General features: G+C 34.5%; 1 protein-coding gene across 1 annotated transcript in view; it reads right to left on the minus strand.

The window, feature by feature from the left end:
- aff2 (AF4/FMR2 family, member 2) overlaps positions 1–18400 on the minus strand; it is a 229127-nt gene extending 210727 nt beyond the window's left edge. Inside the window, exon 1 of the mRNA XM_084429451.1 lies at positions 18296–18400. Within this exon, the coding sequence (XP_084285577.1) occupies positions 18296–18348 (53 nt within the window). The 5' untranslated portion in view covers positions 18349–18400. The remainder of the gene's footprint in view (positions 1–18295) is intronic.
- Between the last annotated feature and the right edge of the window lie 901 nt (positions 18401–19301).

Genomic DNA, 19301 nt, shown 5'->3' on the forward strand with positions numbered 1-19301 from the left:
GATAAGACCAAGAACTATTCTCTTGGACTCAGACTTGTAGAAGACTAGTACTACTACTTATCATTATCAGTTGTGATATAATACACTGTTTTGTTACAGTCTCATGAACAGTAATTGATGACAAAATTCTGCTCTACCAAATGCCAGTGCCAAAACATCAAATACTTCACCCATAACCTCACATTACACAGGGAGTTCAAATTCACAAACCACTTTATGGATTTATGGAATTTATGACTTCATGCCCATAGCATGTTTCTTAACCTCACATCAATCCATATGAAGTGAAAGAGCTTGCACTGGTGCGGTAGGCTGTTAGAGCCCCCTCCTCGTCCTTACTCGTGGCTGCCAGGATACCCTTATCTCCATCCACAGAGCCTGTGCTATCTGCATCCCCCACCATGGCCCGCTACGGTTACGCCAGATCGGTGGGGCCGCAGACTCCAGCTCACGAAGCGGAGAAGGACCTGGCATTCCTGTAAAGCTCAGATACCATTCAGGTCCCTCATTCAGGAAGGCTGCCACAGGAAAAAGGCCCTCACCCGAAACCGAGAGGCCCACCACAGTCAAAGGCATCCATGTATACGTCAACACGCTGCGGCGCTGCCAACACAATCAAGGCAGGGTCTTAATAAAATGTGTTTCGTCAATGATTGTGACATCATATTGGCACACTTACAACATAACTGTCATTGCTGCACTTATGATATCACTTTCTGATGTCATGCAATTTGCAAACACCATGCAAACACACACTCCGATATCTGACGGAGCAGTTTTAATCCGGTTTCTATTTGATTTGTGTCAGAAAAATCACAACAGGCCGCTAAAGTCATGAGCTAGTCTCCAGTTTCTTGTATACAAGCTATTGAGAATCTTTCACATGAGCCCGATATATCAATTAGGCCTTATTTCTTACTAAGCAAATGTTGTCTTTGTTAATGCTCTAGGGTGGGCAGTAACACATTTGCAGTTTCATATCGATTTCCATGTTTTCTGGATTGTTGGGCATCAGTCAACAACTGCTGACTGTGTCTAATATGACCTTAATGAGAATGTACAATGTTAATTGGTAGCATAAGTGTAGTTCGGCCTGATCAATATTATCGAGAACCAGCACACACACACATGCATTGCTTTTGGTATAGTTGACACTTCCTCTAAAGATTTCTTTGTTCAGATAGCATGAGTCTGTTGTTTGTTTCCTCTCTCTCAGCCATTCCTGCCAATATCTTTGTTCTTTTTCTGCTTGCTTGTTCTATGGATTTGTGTGTAATGACTATAAAACAAGGGACAATTAAACTTACATTTTGAAGGGGGATCAACTCAATGTTTCCAATAAAATGCATTTGCATTTACCATTTCAACAGTTATCTTCACCCTGAGAATGTTTGCAGTGCAAGACCCCGTCAATAAGCAAACTCATTTGGAGGAACAGATCCCCTAAGGTAAAACTAGATGTCTTGACGTCTTCACAAGTAAGTTCTCAGCCACAGCTTCACATTCGGATCAATGTTCTTAAAGCAACTATGCTATACAGAGAAATGACTCAGTTCAGTACCCGAGGGTTGTCTCCTCGGTCAAGTCAGTTTGAATATGCATTCAACACAGCCATGACCAAAAATATGGCTGTTCTGCAGTTTAATTTATAACTTGTTTCTTTGTTCTTTATTTTATTGCTGTTTTGTTGGATAATTACTTGAAAAACCCGAGGCAATGTTTGATGTTTGAAAAGGGTACATGCCATTGTTTTAATTGAATTTGTTCATAGTAATATTTAACCTTTTAAATAAAGGAAAATATTCAATAGAACATTGAATCTATTTGTTCATCTCTGTCCTTGCATTCGAGTTGCTTTATCTTACCTTTTATTTTGCTCATGGGGAATTGTGGAACAATATGTTTTGAAGAAAGTAAGGATACATACATTTCAATTAAGTTGTTGTTTCTCTTCAGTGTTTGTCTTCACATTTATGCAACTAGCATAGCTTCAACAGTGAATGGAAGAAAGGTCAACTGTAAAAATAATACAAATATTAATCTATAATAAATGTGTGTTTTTTGCTTTCAGCTAGTATAATGATAATTTAAGTGTCAAATTTTCCATATCCATATTTTTAAATGTACAACAACTTTTACAGTTTATAAAGGTGCTCCCTTGCAATGGGATCTTTTTTTAAAAAAGTCTCAAGTTTTCTTTTAGAATAATCAAATAAACTCTGTTTGCATCATTGAACCATTTTCCTGTTATCACTGTAAAAATCTGTATTGTATAAAGCGCTATATAAATAAAGGTGACTTGACTTGAAAACCCCTGTAATAGCATATTGTTTTTTGAAATATTACCTTTAAGATGAACTATTATTATCGTCAATAATCATAATAACTTCCCATTTTCAGTCTCCAGCACAATAGCCCTTGAACAAAAAAAGTTCCCCTGTAAACTCCGTAACGTTCTGCAGGCTTTCCAGAATGTTCAGAATCTGTTGAATGCCACAGAGAGAAAGTTCTCCAGCTTCAGATAAAACCAAGGTTACCCAAATACTTTTAGTAATGATATTTTTTCCTCCTTTTGTGCTGACCAAATGAGCTTCTGTCTCTTTATAAGAATGGTGTTTTGAGGTAATGAGATTTATGAATTGTGTAGCCATTTGCTTTTTTTTTTCATCTGTGCTCGTTTCATTTAGAAGCCAGTGTGGATAGTAATTATAGTTTACATTATTACGATCCCCCATCACTCCTCCGCACTCTTTTTGTGGTTAACTGCTTTTGATAACAAATGAATTAATGAAGCTTTACAGGACAGTTGAAGTGGATCAGCAAGTGTAGGAGAGAAAGAGGTGGAAATGGAGAGAATGGCACAGAGCGGGAGAGAAGTTGGCAGATTACGACTTAATGGTGGCAGAATAATGGTAATTTCGCCACACTCTCCTCTCTCTCTCGGACTGTGCTAATGGCTTCATTAACACTTCCACTATCCAGCGGTCCACAGAGGACAATGTCACATCCATCTTTGTCACATCACAATAAAACCGGCTAAACACAACTGGCCTATCAGTCCAGGTGCTGAAGGAGGCAAGAAATGAACAGAAGAAAATCAATAGTGAAATATCAATGTGGGTAAAGCTGCAAACATGGAAGTCAAGCAAGTCCCCGCAAACAGAGAAAGTGCCGGATTGATCTCTAACAGGTATGTTGCTCACACTTTGGGTAATAACTCAATGCCATGGCGGAGGGGGAACAGCACGCTGGGAAAAACAGCAACGTGCCATAAATCACAGGAGCCCGGCTCTATTGCCGTCAGCGGCGAATTGATGACGTTTTCCTCTGCCATCTAGATCATTCCTCTGTCGACTTCGGAAGCTTCCTGTGTCTGCTGCTTTACGGGGCATTTTAACATCAAGTCCCCCGCTGTGCTTCTGTAACTAAAAGGTTTGAATTTCCAGGCGGCGAGAGGACGCGTAAAGCCCACAGGGTGCGCGACTACAGGAACCCTTGGGGAATTATCATAACATGGAGTCAAAGAGTTAATGTAGCACTAATGCTATCCCTTTGCTTTTCCAAGAAATTCAGTTAAACAACCTAGTTGGGGAAAAAAAGCTTAGATAATTATTGAAGCAAACTGTTATAATCACTTAGGTAACAATTATTACTGTTGCTCCTACATATGGTTAAAGATTTGAAAAATGCTAAATAATAAAATTTACTGTATAACTCGTCCTGGACTGTTAACGTAAATGTTATTTGTTATATTAACTATTGTATATTTACAATAATAACGATTATTTAAAAAATAATAATTAAATTATTATTTAAAGTATAACTTAGATTTAAAGTATGCTTTTACATTTATTATTTTATATTTTTTAAATGATATCAAAATTAAATCAAACAACTTTCATACAGTTTCATCAAATGTTTCATTACAATTTTAGAATTGCCTATATTTACAATGATTAATTATCTAGTTATTATGATTTTAAAAGACATAAACAAGTAATTAAATGGGAAATGATGGCATACATGGAAAAAATATGAATGATATATATTTTTAAACCCATTGTTATTGATGCAACCAATACCATCACAAGTTATTCTAGCATTTTCAACAAAAACTCATCTATGTTAGCCATTTATTGTTATTGTTATTATTATTGTTATTTTATTTAAATAGCAAGTAAAAAAAAAAAAATAATTCACAAGAAAACCAAACACGGTTTTCTTTACACGGCAGTGATGTACTAAAAACGGAAATGTTTTTCCTTAGCTTTTCCTTAATGTTTTTCAAAACGAGAGAGACGATAACATTATCGTTTTCAAAACCGTGCACTTTGGAACCCGTTTTTTAAAAGTTTGGAGTTTCAGGCCCCCAAAACACAGTTGTTGTGTAAATGAACAGCCAAACACATAAAAAGTTTTCGGTTTTAATCGCGGTGTAACGGTGTGAACGGCCCCTGAGTTTGCAATGCATGAAAACTTTAGTTAATTCGCCATAAACTCTCTCACACAAAGAATGGACTGACAAATCGTGTCTAGAGACTAGAATATCACAGAGACAACAGCAAAACAATTGATCCACACAAGAGAAAACAAGTTAATCGAAACATAAAACCTGAAGATAAACATAATGAATGAAAGCAAAGGGCGAGGGGGGGATTCGTGTGAGATTTTGTGTTGCACCTAGGCTAAGTGTTACAGCAAACACATTCCTTGAGAAAATCTGAAATTCAGAAACAATGCCAAAAGCTTCAGCAGAAACAGCACCACCTGCTTTGATTGAATGATTCCTGCCAATGAAGGCTTCTGAGGTGTGAGGAAAACACTGCTATCGCCGTTGTTATTATGCAACAGTCGACCATAGCTCAGCTTTGCGCAACAATAAGGTTGTCAGTACGTCAAACGTGTTCATTGCTGTTTATTTATGCATGAATATGCATTACAGTTCTACAGCAGCATCTGACACTCTCCAACCGGAGAATGAAAAGGCCTGGCACTCAAAGCCATCACACAGACGTAGAGAAACATTATGTTTGAAGCTCTTGATGGAATTATAGACTTCTATAAATGTCTCCTATGAGACGTCCTGTCTAATCTATAAGCTGATTGAAATAATAGAGCTATTTTGCCACATTCACAGTGATATGGAGTGTGATGTGAAAGATTTTTTTTTATAAAAGAGGATGCAATCATTAACGTACAAGTACATGGTGAAGCACTTTGAAAAGTGATTGCTGGGGTGGGACATTGCTGTTTTGTTTATGACTGATTGAAAAGTGAAAAGAAAAATGAAAAGATTCTCCTGAATGAATTTTGAAACCTGAAAAGTGCACAGTATATATATATATATATATATATATATATATATATATATATATATATATACATATATATATATATATATATACTACTACTACTACTACCACCACCACCACCACTACTACTACTACTACTACTACTACTACTACTACTTCCACCACCACCACCACTACTACTAATACTACTACTACTACTACTACTACTACTACTACTACTACTACCACCACTACTACCACTACTACTACTACTACTACTACTACTACTACTACTACCACCACTACTACCACTACTACTACTACTACTACTACTACTACTACCACCACTACTACTACTACTACTACTACTACTACTACTACTACTACTACTACTACTACTACCACCACCACTACTACTACTACTACTACTACTACTACTACTACTACTACTACTACCACTACTACTACTACTACTGCTACTACTACTACTACTACCACCACCACCACCACCACCACCACTACTACTACTACTACTACTACTACCACCACCACCACCACTACTACTAATACTACTACTACTACCACCACTACTACTACTACTACTACTACTACTACTACTACTACTACTAATTGCATTTTTATAATACATATTACTTATATTATGTATTGTTTATTTATACTTTATAATTTAATATTATTATTAGTTGTAATAGGAGTAGTAGGAGTAGAAGTGGTGGTGGTAGTAGGAGTGGGAATAGTAGTGTAGTAAAATAATAATAATAATAATTATTATTATTATTATTATTATTATTATTATTATTAGTAGTAGTAGTAGTAGTAGTAGTAGTAGTAGTAAAATAATAATAATAAATATTATTAGTAGTAATAGAAGTAGTGTAGTAGAAGTACTACTACTACTACTACTACTACTACTACTAATAATAATAATAATAATATTACGTATTATTATTATTATTATTAGTGGTGGTGGTGGTGGTAGTAGGAGTGGGAATAGTAGTGTAGTAAAATAATAATAACAATAATAATAATAATAATAATAATAATTATTATTATTATTATTATTATTATTAGTAGTAGTAGTAGTAGTAGTAGTAGTAGTAAAATAATAATAATAAATATTATTAGTAGTAATAGAAGTAGTGTAGTAGAAGTACTAGTACTACTAATACTACTACTACTACTACTACTAATAATAATAATAATAATAATAATACATATTATTATTATTATTATTATTATTATTAGTGGTGGTGGTGGTGGTGGTAGTAGTAATAGTAGTAGTAGTAGTAGTAGTAGTAGTAGTAGTAGTAATACTAGTAGTAATAGTAATACATTATTATTATTATTATTATTATTATTAGTAGTAGTAGTAGTAGTAGTAGTAGTAGTAGTAGTAGTAGTAGTAGTAGTAGTAATAATAATAGTAGTAGTGTGGTGTAATTATAATAATGATAATAATAATAACAAAATAAATAATAATAGTATAATAATTATTAGTAGTAGTGTTACAATAATAATAATAATACTATATTAGTAGTTTAATAAAATAATAAATATATAATAAATAACATTTATTATAATAATAATATCAATATTATTATTATTTTACAACTTTACTACTACTACAACAACTACTACTACTACTACTACTACTACTACTACTACTACTAATAATAATAATAATAATAATGATGAAAATTATAGTTTCCTGCAAAACTAAATTCCAAGTATTTAAGCAGTAGCCTTCAAATCAAAAGGCTTTTAAGGTCCTGAGAAACATTCAAGTCAAGTGTCCTTTTACTGATAGTCTACCTTTTCTCATCACCTTCAAAGCAAGATGTCCACCTCAATCTAGCATCACATTGTAAACGCACTTCCCTCCAGTACTTTCTCTCCTCCGGTGAGATTATAGTCTCAATGCATCTGTGCTCTTTTGTTACTCCCAGCTCTTAACAGCTCTATGAGTTTCTCACAGGGAGATAGTCTTCCATTTAAAGCATTTTGGCTTCAATTCATTTTCTTATCTCAGCTTTTCTCTCCTTCTCTGATAAAGATGTGTGTTCCTTTCCGATCTTTATCAAACAATAAAAGCCAGGGGGACTTTCAGAGCACTGGAGCAGCGAGAATGGCAACACTGTTGCTAGTTTTTTCAGACACTTTTAGCTCAATGTGAATGAGCCACGTTTAATGGGACAAATTAGCATGTGCTGTGAAAATAGGCGGACAGTTGGATGTGAATGACGGGGCTCTGTGTGATTGTGATATTTGGCAGGCGTGTCCTGCTCTTTAGCAGTTCTGTAGCTCCCAATAAACAAGGTGAGATACATTTGTACACGCTGAAGCCAAACACCGGGCGAATCTCAGAGTCTCAGCATCAGCACACGGTCATACCTCGACACCAACACACAAATACTCATGCGTTTCTCTCTCGCAGAATCGTCACGGCCACAAATATTATTTTTTTTAAATAAAAAAAATCAACAATATATATATATATATATATACTGTATATATATATATATATATATATATTGTTGATTTATAAAAAAAATAATATATATAATAATAAATAATATATATAATAATAAAAAATAAAAAAATAAAAAAAAATTTGAATTACTCTTCAGTCAAAGCAAAGATGTAGTGAAAAAATTTAGCAAATCCAAATTTTGTCCGAATTTTTTTTTTTTTTTTATGTCATCATCTACCTACCCTGTATTGCTCGAAAACGATTTCACTTTCCTCCCCATACCACAAAAAGGCTTATAATTAAAATGTCAAAAATTACTCTTCCATACAATGAAAATGCATGGGATGATGACAAAACCCAGAAGACTAATTCGCCGCTGGTTTTTCCTATGGGGTTTTATAATGTTTTCTTTTTTTTTTTTTTTTTTTTTGAGTAAAATAAAGCCTGTGGTAAACATAACTTGACGATACTTTGACGTTTTGTTCTACAACGTAAATTACACACACTTGTACTGAAAACGTAAATTTCTTTTTGAAAACGTATGTTTCTAATGAGTAACTAGATAAGACAGTTTGCGGTGAGTGTGTGCAGTTTGCGTTGTAGAACAAAACGTCAAAGTATCGCCAAGTCATGTTTACCACTTATATATATATATTTTTTTATTATTGTGCTCTCACGCTAAATTTAGTTTAGTATCTGGCCCATTAGAAGCCTAGATCACATCAAATGAATTAAGGAAACCGATGTGTAAAAACAACAAAACCCGCTGTCCCAGAATGCAGCAGTGCAGCTGAATCTTGCATGTGACTACATCTCTAGAATCAGATTCATGCAACAAGAATATTATCTGAGCAATATCCAATCTAGCTTTGTCACAGTCCTTTGGCAAAATGCCCACACAAAGAGCAACGCTTGATTATGCAACTGGAAAATCACATGTAAAGTTAAGCGTCCGGCACATATCCGAGTGAATCCTGACGGGAGATTCCACACCATGAGCCGCGGTGTTCGATTCTCAGGAATTAAGCTTCGTTATCTTCCAGAATTTGCACGACTCAATAAGCAGTGAGCGCATCTCTCACTTTCTGAAAGAAGAAACATACAAACACTGTTCAATCGAGACATCCATTAATATTAGGGCTCTAAAAAGAATTTGCAATTTCCTTTGGCTTAGACCAAGCCAACAGCAAAAGGTCAGTAAAAGACAAACTGATTCATCTCTCCGAAAGAAATGAGACGCTCTATAACAGATGCCTGCGTGCCTCTATTGAATCATCATATTTGTCATAGAGTGATTTCAATGGAAGCAGTGACCTTTGGGGTAGTGGAGTAAATTGCTTCGTGGCATAAAGGTAAGCTGGAAGCTTGAAGCGTGAAGCTTGATTAACCTGGAGATCTTTAGACGGAATCCAACCAATCGGGAAGCGACGGAAGAAATCAAGAAAGACATTCATTAGGATCTGCTGGTGCGGTTTCATTGCACACATGATTCATTTGGTGCGAACAGGGCAACTTTGATGTCTCTTATTAAATACTAGAAGAAGTTGTGTTCAGCATCCACAACCAGCAGTTTATTTCTGTTAGCTCTGATGGAAGTAGAAGATATAGCCAACCGGTCTAAAGTTCAATAAGGGTCAATAAGATATTTTGGAAAGAAATGAATACTTGTATTCTGCAAGGATGCATTCAATTAATAGTGAGAGTAAAGACATTCATTCATTTTTTTTTTTTTTTTTTTTTTTTGTGAACTTTCTATTCTTCAAAGAATCATGTCAAAAAAGAATGATGGTTTCCCAAAAAAAAAAAATTTTTTTCTGATTTCTGAAGGGTCATGTGACACTGAAGACTGGCGTAATGATGCTGAAAATTCAGCTTTGCATCACATGAATAAATTACATTTTAAAATATATTCACATAGAAATCAGTTATTTTGAACTGTAATATTTTCACTGCATTTTATATGGAATAAAATGAGCATAAACACTTCTTTCAAAAATCAGTAGTGTACATATTTGAGTATTTTTCTTCTAGGAAAACAAACCAAAAATATTGATGACTCATCCTGCACTTAGGAATGTATCCAAAGTAGTTTGTCGAATCAAATTATTATTTTTAAGTACCAAATTTATACCTTTATTCGGCTAAAGAAAGTCTTTGATTTCTAATTTAAAAAAAAAGTACATATAATTTAAGGTTTTATTAATGTGCGCCTTTAAATTGCTTTATTAATGAACCATTATTTAAGTAGCCTTGCATTTTTCATCAGTGACTAAATCAATCTTTGGCAGCCTTGGCCGAAATCATATTCCGTTCATGTTTTGTTTGCTTTTTTATGCACCACTGATGTTTTAGTCAAAACAATTTTGGCTCACGTGTTGATGCTGTCTAAATGAAATGGTCAAGGCTAATTGAAGCAGATATTTAAAGCATTTGAATTCACAGGGCCATTACCACAGCCCTTATTGGCTCTATTGTAATTAGTGCTCAGTTAATAACTTCTCTAGAGCGGGACAGCCGTAGGCCAGAGACTCAGCTAAGAGACCCTAAGAGGGTCCCTGTTAGAGACAGCCTTTCAACATGGGTCCTCGGGACACTTGAACTGTGTTAGCCTGACTGGCATTAAGATGCATGAGCACTGTGAATCAAGGTAACGTGGCACCTGTTGGTTCGTCTGGATTTAGTTTTATTCTTATATTTAGTTTGAAATGGGCTATTTGATCATGATTTCAACTAGGTAAACAAGGGAAATAAAATAGTTTGACGCCCAGAACAATAGTTAAAATAGTTAATCACCCAGAACACCCAAGCAACGGCAAAGAAAAGGGCTAAAAGCAACAAGAACACTTTAACAACCGCACAGTTAATCACCATAGTTAATCTGACAAGCAGAGAGTTTTGCACAGGAAAAACACCACTCGCACAAAATGTGTAAAAAAAAAGAAAAAGAAAAACCTGTTATTGGTTGATTTTCATCAATTTATCAGTCCATCGCTGCCCATAAATCCTTGTTTATTTCAGCTGAAAAGTCATTTCAGAGGTGGAGGTATGCATTATTTATTATTCTAGCTATACAATTTTTCATTAGGGCTGCATGATTTGGGAAAATGTTTTCTGATAAAAAAAATTGTGATTGCAATTTAAAATATGTTTAACAATTGTCCAAACATTTTGTGTGTATACATCAATGTGACTACTAATAATAATACTAATAATATATTGGTATTATTATTATTTTAATAATAATAATAATAGTTAAAATAATAATAATAATAATAATAATAATAATAATAATAACAACAATAATAATAATAATAATTATTATTATTATTGTTATTGATGTTGTTGTTGTTATTAAATAAAACATTTAGAAATAGTAAATATTACTGTAATATTTCACTGTAAAATAAAAATATAGCATTTAAAAATATATAACAATAACAATGATAATAATAATATGAATTATTATTATTATTATGATCATTATTGTTGTTGTTGATGTTACTAATTCAAATATTTTAAAAACAGGAAATATTACTGTAATATTTCACTGTAAAATTAAAATATAGCATTTAAAAATACATAACAATAACATTGATAATAATAATAATATGAATTATTATTATTATTATTATTATTATCATTATTGTTGTTATTGATGTTACTAATTCAAATATTTTAAAAACAGGAAATATTACTGTAATATTTCACTGTAAAATAAAAATATAGCATTTAAAAATACATAACAATAACATTGATAATAATAATATGAATTATTATTATTATTATTATTATTATCATTATTGTTGTTATTGATGTTACTAATTCAAATATTTTAAAAACAGGAAATATTACTGTAATATTTCACTGTAAAATAAAAATATAGCATTTAAAAATACATAACAATAACATTGATAATAATAATATGAATTATTATTATTATTATTATTATCATTATTGTTGTTGTTATTGATGTTACTAATTCAAATATTTTAAAAACAGGAAATATTACTGTAATATTTCACTGTGAAATAAAACAATTGCATAAATTAATACATTTATTTAACAGTACAACTGTAAAATTACAATACTAATATTTATGGCAGTCAAACGATACACCATCTAGATTTAGATTTTAGAGGAAAACCAGAGGGAGCCCGCATATATTTATTTCATTAAATCACAGTCTTTGAGATATAATAATAATCGTACTATTTTTTATTTATTTCATAATAATTATCATTAATTGTTTATTATTTTTCTTCCGAATAATCCGCATAAGACATTCACGAAAAAAAAGTAAATCAAGTTAAGACTGGTTTGCTGTCTTCATCGCCTTGTATGTACTGCACTTAACATATATTCGTGTCCATATGTCTTCACTTCTGGAACTGCTCAAATTCGCAGTTCTACCGACTGTCGTCCCGTCGGAGGAACTTGTTAATTGCGCGCCGAACCCGAAGCCAGAACGGTGGCAACCCGTCACCTTTTGTCTCTCCCATACAACCTGACTGCCGTGCCAACCTTGCTGCTTTATCATGCCACAGCATTTGGCTTTCTTCTTGCAGGTGGCAAAATGAGACCACGGGCACTGTGCTTGGCAGCCTGCTCTCACTAACATCATGCCAACCGCCGAGCCTCCGCGCTTGTGTGGCGGCCGCAGAGATGTGCCGGGCACAGCCTGGCTTGGCTTGCCTTTTCAAGCCGGGCACAAATGAGATTGGCACCGTACGCGGCTCCTCGAGCGAGCCGTGTGATATATAGTCCCAGCTGTGGTCAAGGTGGAAGCGGGAAGGCGAGGGAAGCTGGGAAATGTGGTAGATCTGTGCCACGACCATGGAGAATGTTCAATCCCTGTGACTAAACAGCATGAGAGCAAAGAGAAACAGCACACGATGTGCCAAAAAAGTGGACAACGACACACACACACACACATACCACAGTAAACTAAGAAAAAGTGTTGTTTCACAGCATAACAGAACATGTTGTTTGCCACAGTCTGAGTGCCCTACTTTCTGAACTTAACTAAATAAATGGTTCATTATGGAGGAGAGAACTTGGTTTGGCAATGCAAATTGTCTTTTTGTTTGCTACCATGCATTTTCTCATAGTTTGTATTGAATTTCACTGGTTTTAAGAATTCTGCCAACATTTAGAAAGTGTGTGATAAGGATTCACTGCATCATCCAATTCCAGCAATAAACTATTTCAATAAATGTAAGTATCTTGCAAAACACATATCTACATAGTCTAGATTACTCAAGATAATAAGTTCAACATATAATTGTCAAAAGTGAGCAACTCAAATTATCCAAGTAAAGTACAAAACAAATATTTATTTGTCAAAAATGTTACACTTACAGACTGGATTCATTTTTATCTGTTTAGTTTTGTCAGCTAGGAAGAGTGTCAGAAATACTTTGTCAGTGTTTATCTTGTATAAAACCTGATATTTGGGACACAAGCAGTGTGTTCGGCACTCAAAACATTGACTGATGATGTCACAGTAATATTTACATTCTAGGTGCTTAGTGGTCTTCTTTATTACATATATTTCCACAGTAAATTGTGATTTATCTCATCTTACTTACTTTCTAAATAGCTGTAATTACAGCGAATAGTTTGTTGCATGTTTATCCACGTCCAAAGCTGGCAACCTAAATGTAACTAAAATGTTAACATTTGTTGGTTACACTTTATTTTTAAGGTGACCTTGTTACAGTAAGGGCCGGTTCAAACAGAATGTGTTTTTTCTTTTAAAAAACTTGAGATCTTTTGTTACATTTTTTACTTATTTTAACTTGAGCGCCGCATTTTTAGAACAGTGTGGGCCAGTTACATAAACATAGCAATTTTGTTAAGACAGTGTCTTAAAGTTCCCCTGAGGTGAAAATCAAGTGTTTAATGTTGTTTATATGTCTATGTGGTGTTTTTAAAATGCTTTAAGATAAACCATGTGCAGATTCATAAGTCGACACCGTTGCTGAGTATTTTCTCCTTAAAACTGCAGTGAACCAAAGACAGTCTCAAAAACACGCTTTGAAATCGCTGGCCTTTCTGACGTCACAAGCTACCTTGCAACCAATCAGATCAATGTGTGATCGTCACTGAGTGGAACTAGTGTGAGTGAGTGGAGGCGGGGCTAATTTGCACATTCATAGAACTGCGTATGCTAAATGAGGCAAGGGTGTAGAGTTACATTCAAGCTATTTTAAGGCATGAAAAAAAGAAATCTAGGAAAAAGCGCTTAAATATGTTATTTTTGTGATCAAAGATGAGTTTTAAGGGATAAAATGATTGACTACAGGCAAGGGGGACTTGAACTCTTTCCCTGCCATTGACAGAAATTTCCGGCTTTCTGTGCTTGCACTGTTATATGGTAGGGCGCGCTATAACGCATCAAGCGATTTAATTAATGTTAGATTAAAATGAAATTTTAATCTAATTAATTACACGTGGCGATTAGTTAATCGAATTAAACGCAAATTAATCGCACATCAAATTTGGCTGAGAAATTACCCCCCAAAGATAATTTAAAGTCATTTTTGTGTTAAATGAGAAAAGCATCAAATAGACTTAACAAAATGTAGCTTTATTAAAAAGAAATTATTGATTCAGCATAGAACTTATTGCACATAAACGTTTAGGCTTCAACGGCCATGAGGGTTAGTAAATGATGACAGAATTTTTAGATGAACTATACCTTTATTAGATTTTTATTATTATGATAACATGATTTATTTTTATGAAATGATACTTTAAAACTGCCAGTAGGTGGCAGTAAATGTATAAATGAGTAAGTCACTGAGTAATTCATTCATTAGATTAGATAAAATGGCTAATTCATTCAAAAATGAAGTAAATGGCTCTCTTTATAAATGGGTCATTGAATCATTGGTTCACCCGATTCGTTCAAAATGTGAATTCGTTCAGAAACACAGCTGTGTTGCTCTGAGAAGCACAGTCATTCTGCTATGGCTTTATAGCTAACAAAAACAGACAATATTGTGTCTAAAATATAATATTAACTTCTTATTTATTGAACTGTTGTTTGCTTCAGGTTTGTCACCAATCAACCGTATGAAATGTAAGATGACTAGTCTGGGGTGGGGCGGGTGCGTTAAATGCGAATTCATTTTAATTCCTTATATTCCCATAACTAATTAATTAAGTTAATGCATTAAATCGACAGCCCTAGTAATTATGCATAATTTACTGTTATTACTAGTAAGTGCATGTGATGTTAACGTGTAACAAAGACACACAAAAAAAAGTGGGTTACACTTTATTTTAAGGTGTCATTGTTACAGTGTAATTGTATATTTAAGTACTGAGTAATAATAAGTAACTACATGTACTTACTATAGAGTTAGGGTAGGATTAGGGTTTGGTTGAGGGTTAGTTGCATGTAATTATGCATAATTTACTGTTATTACTATGGTAAGTACATATGTAACAAGGACACTGCATACAATAAAATGTTACCAAAAAGTGTTACCCACTTGTTTTGCTCCCTTGCAAGCAATTATTTTAGTTTCATTTTCATCATCAAACACATTTAATGGTTTTCTGAATATTGATAGTGACAATGCCCGAGTTCTCCATAAACAAAAACAAATCCTGGGAGTCTGAAATTCTGTTAACTTATCATTCAGCAATAGTCCAAGTCTTTGCACATTTTAATACCGGAAAATAAAATTGAGTTATTGGGACAGAAATCCCTTCTGAGAAAGGGCAAATGACAGAGAGAAAAAAAAGGCACAAGTGAGTCATTGAATAATCCCTGCTGGTGCTACTCTCAGGGCGGCTATAAAGTGCTGCCAAATGAAAAGAAAGTCACAATAAATGGCTGCACCTAATTATGAGGTCTTCTATTACCACTAAAGGTGCAAACCTATAAAATATAGCCATATAAAGTCTAATTAAGCATAGCTCCGGTTCTCTAATCCAAATTCATTGGTTATGACAAATACTTAACTCATACTCTCATAATACAAAATGATTTACCAAATGCACCACACACAGAGAGAGGAGCAATTGTTTTCATAAAATATTCGAAAAAAAAAAAAAACACTTCAAAGCCATTTGACTTTTAAAATGAAGAGCCAACATAATTGTAGCAGCCATTCATATCACGGCTGTGTCAGCACAGAAAAGCGTGTCCCAATCCACACCGCCTCGCTGGCTCCCATGCTTAACCTTTGTCTACAAATAAGGCTCTGCTCTCCATCGAACTCATTTTGCACCTCAGTGAATTTCGCACAACCTAATCTGACTTGATTATATCCAACTCGTGTCGAAGCCCAAACCAACATGTGTGAGATCAGATTCAAATCAATATGATATCTCAAGTACAGCCCTGGGCCATCAGATAGGGATACAGGGATATAGGCAAGTATTAAACACAAAGACAGTGAATTATGAGTGCATTATTATTGTATGCTTGCTTCTTAGACATTGATTTATCTCTAGAAAACACAGAACAATCATTCATCTAAGTATTTAGCCAAATCTACATTTCAAATGCTTTTTTTTTTTTTTTTTTTGGGTTGGTCGACATATGAACAGCAGTGAAAAATAGTGATGCACTGCCTTTAAAACACAGACCATGCAAACTTATCACACAAAAATGGCTTTTTAAATACCCTCATAAATATTCACAGACTTAATGGGTAGCTCAGGGTTATGAATGTGGCAACAAGAGACAAAATTGCCACCACCGCAGAAGTAATAAGCAACTAGCCCGTAGCTGTTCCTGAGAGAGAATAGTTTTAATATCAGCACGGCGCCTATAAAAATAACCTTTAACCTGAAGTTTTGTTGGATATATTTTAAAATAGAGTGATTTGAAGCTCCTTATGAGACAGTAGACGGTTTAAGCCAACAAGCCATTGTGCCATCACTTAAGGGATTTCAAACAAGGATTCATAAGTCCCTAGACAAAATACTGACAGCATTTGAATGTCGTTCTGATGGCTGATTATTACATTTTCATAGATGTAAACAAATGCGCGCCAGTCCTTTTTTAAATACAATTACAGAACTAAATGCCCATGAAGGGATAAAGCAGGAACATTTTCCTTAAAATAAAAATAGTAGCAAAAACATTTGCTCCCCTAACAAGATGACAGCCTAGAAAATGAATACGTGGCCACTCAAAATCATATCCTACAAATCACATTGCTGCTGATAAAAGCTCAATGATCCCCGATTGTGTGCAGGACAGCGAGTAAAAAAAACAAAAACAAAAGAAAGACGATAAAACAGGCGTAAGGTGTTGAAAATGTCAAGCAACTGAGAATCAGCTCAACAAAGGAAAAGACTTGTGTCCTCCAAGACAAAAGCAACTAACCAAACCAACATGCATATGTTCGTGTCGATTTGTCAAAGTAGGTCAAGTGCTAAATGCTCAAATACATCAAGAGGTCTTATTGTTTTATTCTCTGCTACATTGCTTTGTATGGATTCATATCTGCAACTCCTCGGGTTCCTGTACTCTGCCACATGGTGGTGATATAGAGATTGTTAAAAAATCAGCAAGGTTTAAGACAAAGAATTATGCTGAAATCATATTGTTGTGGTGGATAAAAGTGCATAAAGACATTAATAACATATAGCCCTAACCAGCTGAGGGCGCTATAGCTGACTGGCGATGATTAAATACGCCAAACTAATATGAAACACTTCTGTTTGCATTATAAAGTTATGGATAAATATGAATCCAACTGCATTACTAGTGAAGGTTTACAGCAAATTGCATTTATATCAGGCTCTCTTACACTTGAATGCATGTTGAAAAGGTCTGAGAATTTTATGAGTGATTGGTTTTATAAGCAATAAATGCAAATGTCTGTATGGTGACACTAACGACAACTGTGTCCATATTAATATAATACATTACAGTGGTTAAAATACTAAACAACTGTGTGTAGATGATGCATACAATATTTCATTTTTATTACTCATTACTTACAATGTAATTACCCAAACATGAACACTAAGATAAAGTGTGACTTAGAGGACTTTTGACTCATAATAATCTTGTCAATTAATAATCTATGATCTAATAATCTGGAAATGTCAGTTTAAAGTAACAGGAAGAAGTGACACTGGCTGCACTTAGTTTCTTTTATGTTGTTTCAATGCATGGACACTCAATTCATCAATACAGCGCTTCTGTAATTAAACTTTGTCCCAATTATCAATGCATCTATACAAACACAAGAGCAGTCGGAGACAGCAGAAGTGAGCACTAGCGAGCTGCCTACAAAGACAGTGTTTTCGGACATCATATGTGCGCTTTGCGAATGCGCGTTCGGAACGCGTCTATGATGCCCCCCCCAAAAAACGCTGTCAAGGTAGGTTGCTCACTAGGGTTTGAGACACAGCCGCTACATGCGTCATAATGGGTTTCACTCGTATTTCGGAATGTGACCACGTCAGATCGGAGCGCATGACAAAGACATTTCATTCAATAAACTGAATGAGCATAAACACATAAAGCCCGCAGACGTACCACTGTTGTTCCAGCTCCCAGTCCCTGAAGAAGTCAAACTCGAATAGGTCCATGTTCGGTGTGTTTCAGTGAGGTGCCGGTGGCCTCTGTGTCTGACGCGCGGCGCAGCTCGCACTGCTCGCACTGACTCTCTCCTCTCTCCGCTCAGCGACACGCAGCCCTGCGGAAGGCGGAGTCAGGGCTCGCTGGAGGCGGTCACTCATTCCGAGAAGACCGGCGCAAACACTCTGAACCAGAGCAGCTCCACCTGTGTCCAGCGTGCATCACCTGTGCACATAACAGTCGAGAGGCTTTAATAATGCAAGTTAAAACTGATTCAACCGAAATGTTTTAGCATCCATATTTTGCATAGCCAATCAAAGCAGAATTGATAAATATTATGTTTTGTCCCTTGTGCTGTACAGTAGTTATCTTTGGTCGTATGTAGTATGTCACTGGTGATTCATAGTGACACTGGTGTTTTTTGTCACATTAAATAAAATGTCACGTGACATGATGATAATTTTACATCCATTTAATTCTGCTACTCTCAAGAGTTATTATTGAAAGGACTGCATCATTACTTGTGGTAGCACTTTACAATAAGGTTCATTAGTTAGTTAATATGAACTAATAATGAACTGCACTTATACAGCATTTATTCATCTTTGTTCATTTTAAATTCAACATGAACTAATACTTTATGCAAATATTGTTAATATTAGTTAATACACTGTGAACTAACATTAACAACAAACAGCTGTATTTGTATTAACTAACGTTAACAAAGATGAACAAATACAGTAACAAATGTATTGCTCATGTTAGTTAATACATTAACTAATGTTACCTAATGATCCTTATTGTAAAGTGTTACCTTATAACTGTTTTTCAAATATTTTTATTGTTATTGCAAATACATGGTTTCACACTTCATCATTCAATCACACTTTTAACAAACCTGATTAAAATAAATAAAACAATCTCTTTATTTGTTGCATTATTATTATTATTCTGTAATGCTGAC

This window comes from Rutilus rutilus (genome assembly GCF_951802725.1).
Source record: "Rutilus rutilus genome assembly, chromosome: 14".
In the NCBI taxonomy this organism is placed as follows: Eukaryota; Metazoa; Chordata; class Actinopteri; order Cypriniformes; family Leuciscidae; genus Rutilus; species Rutilus rutilus.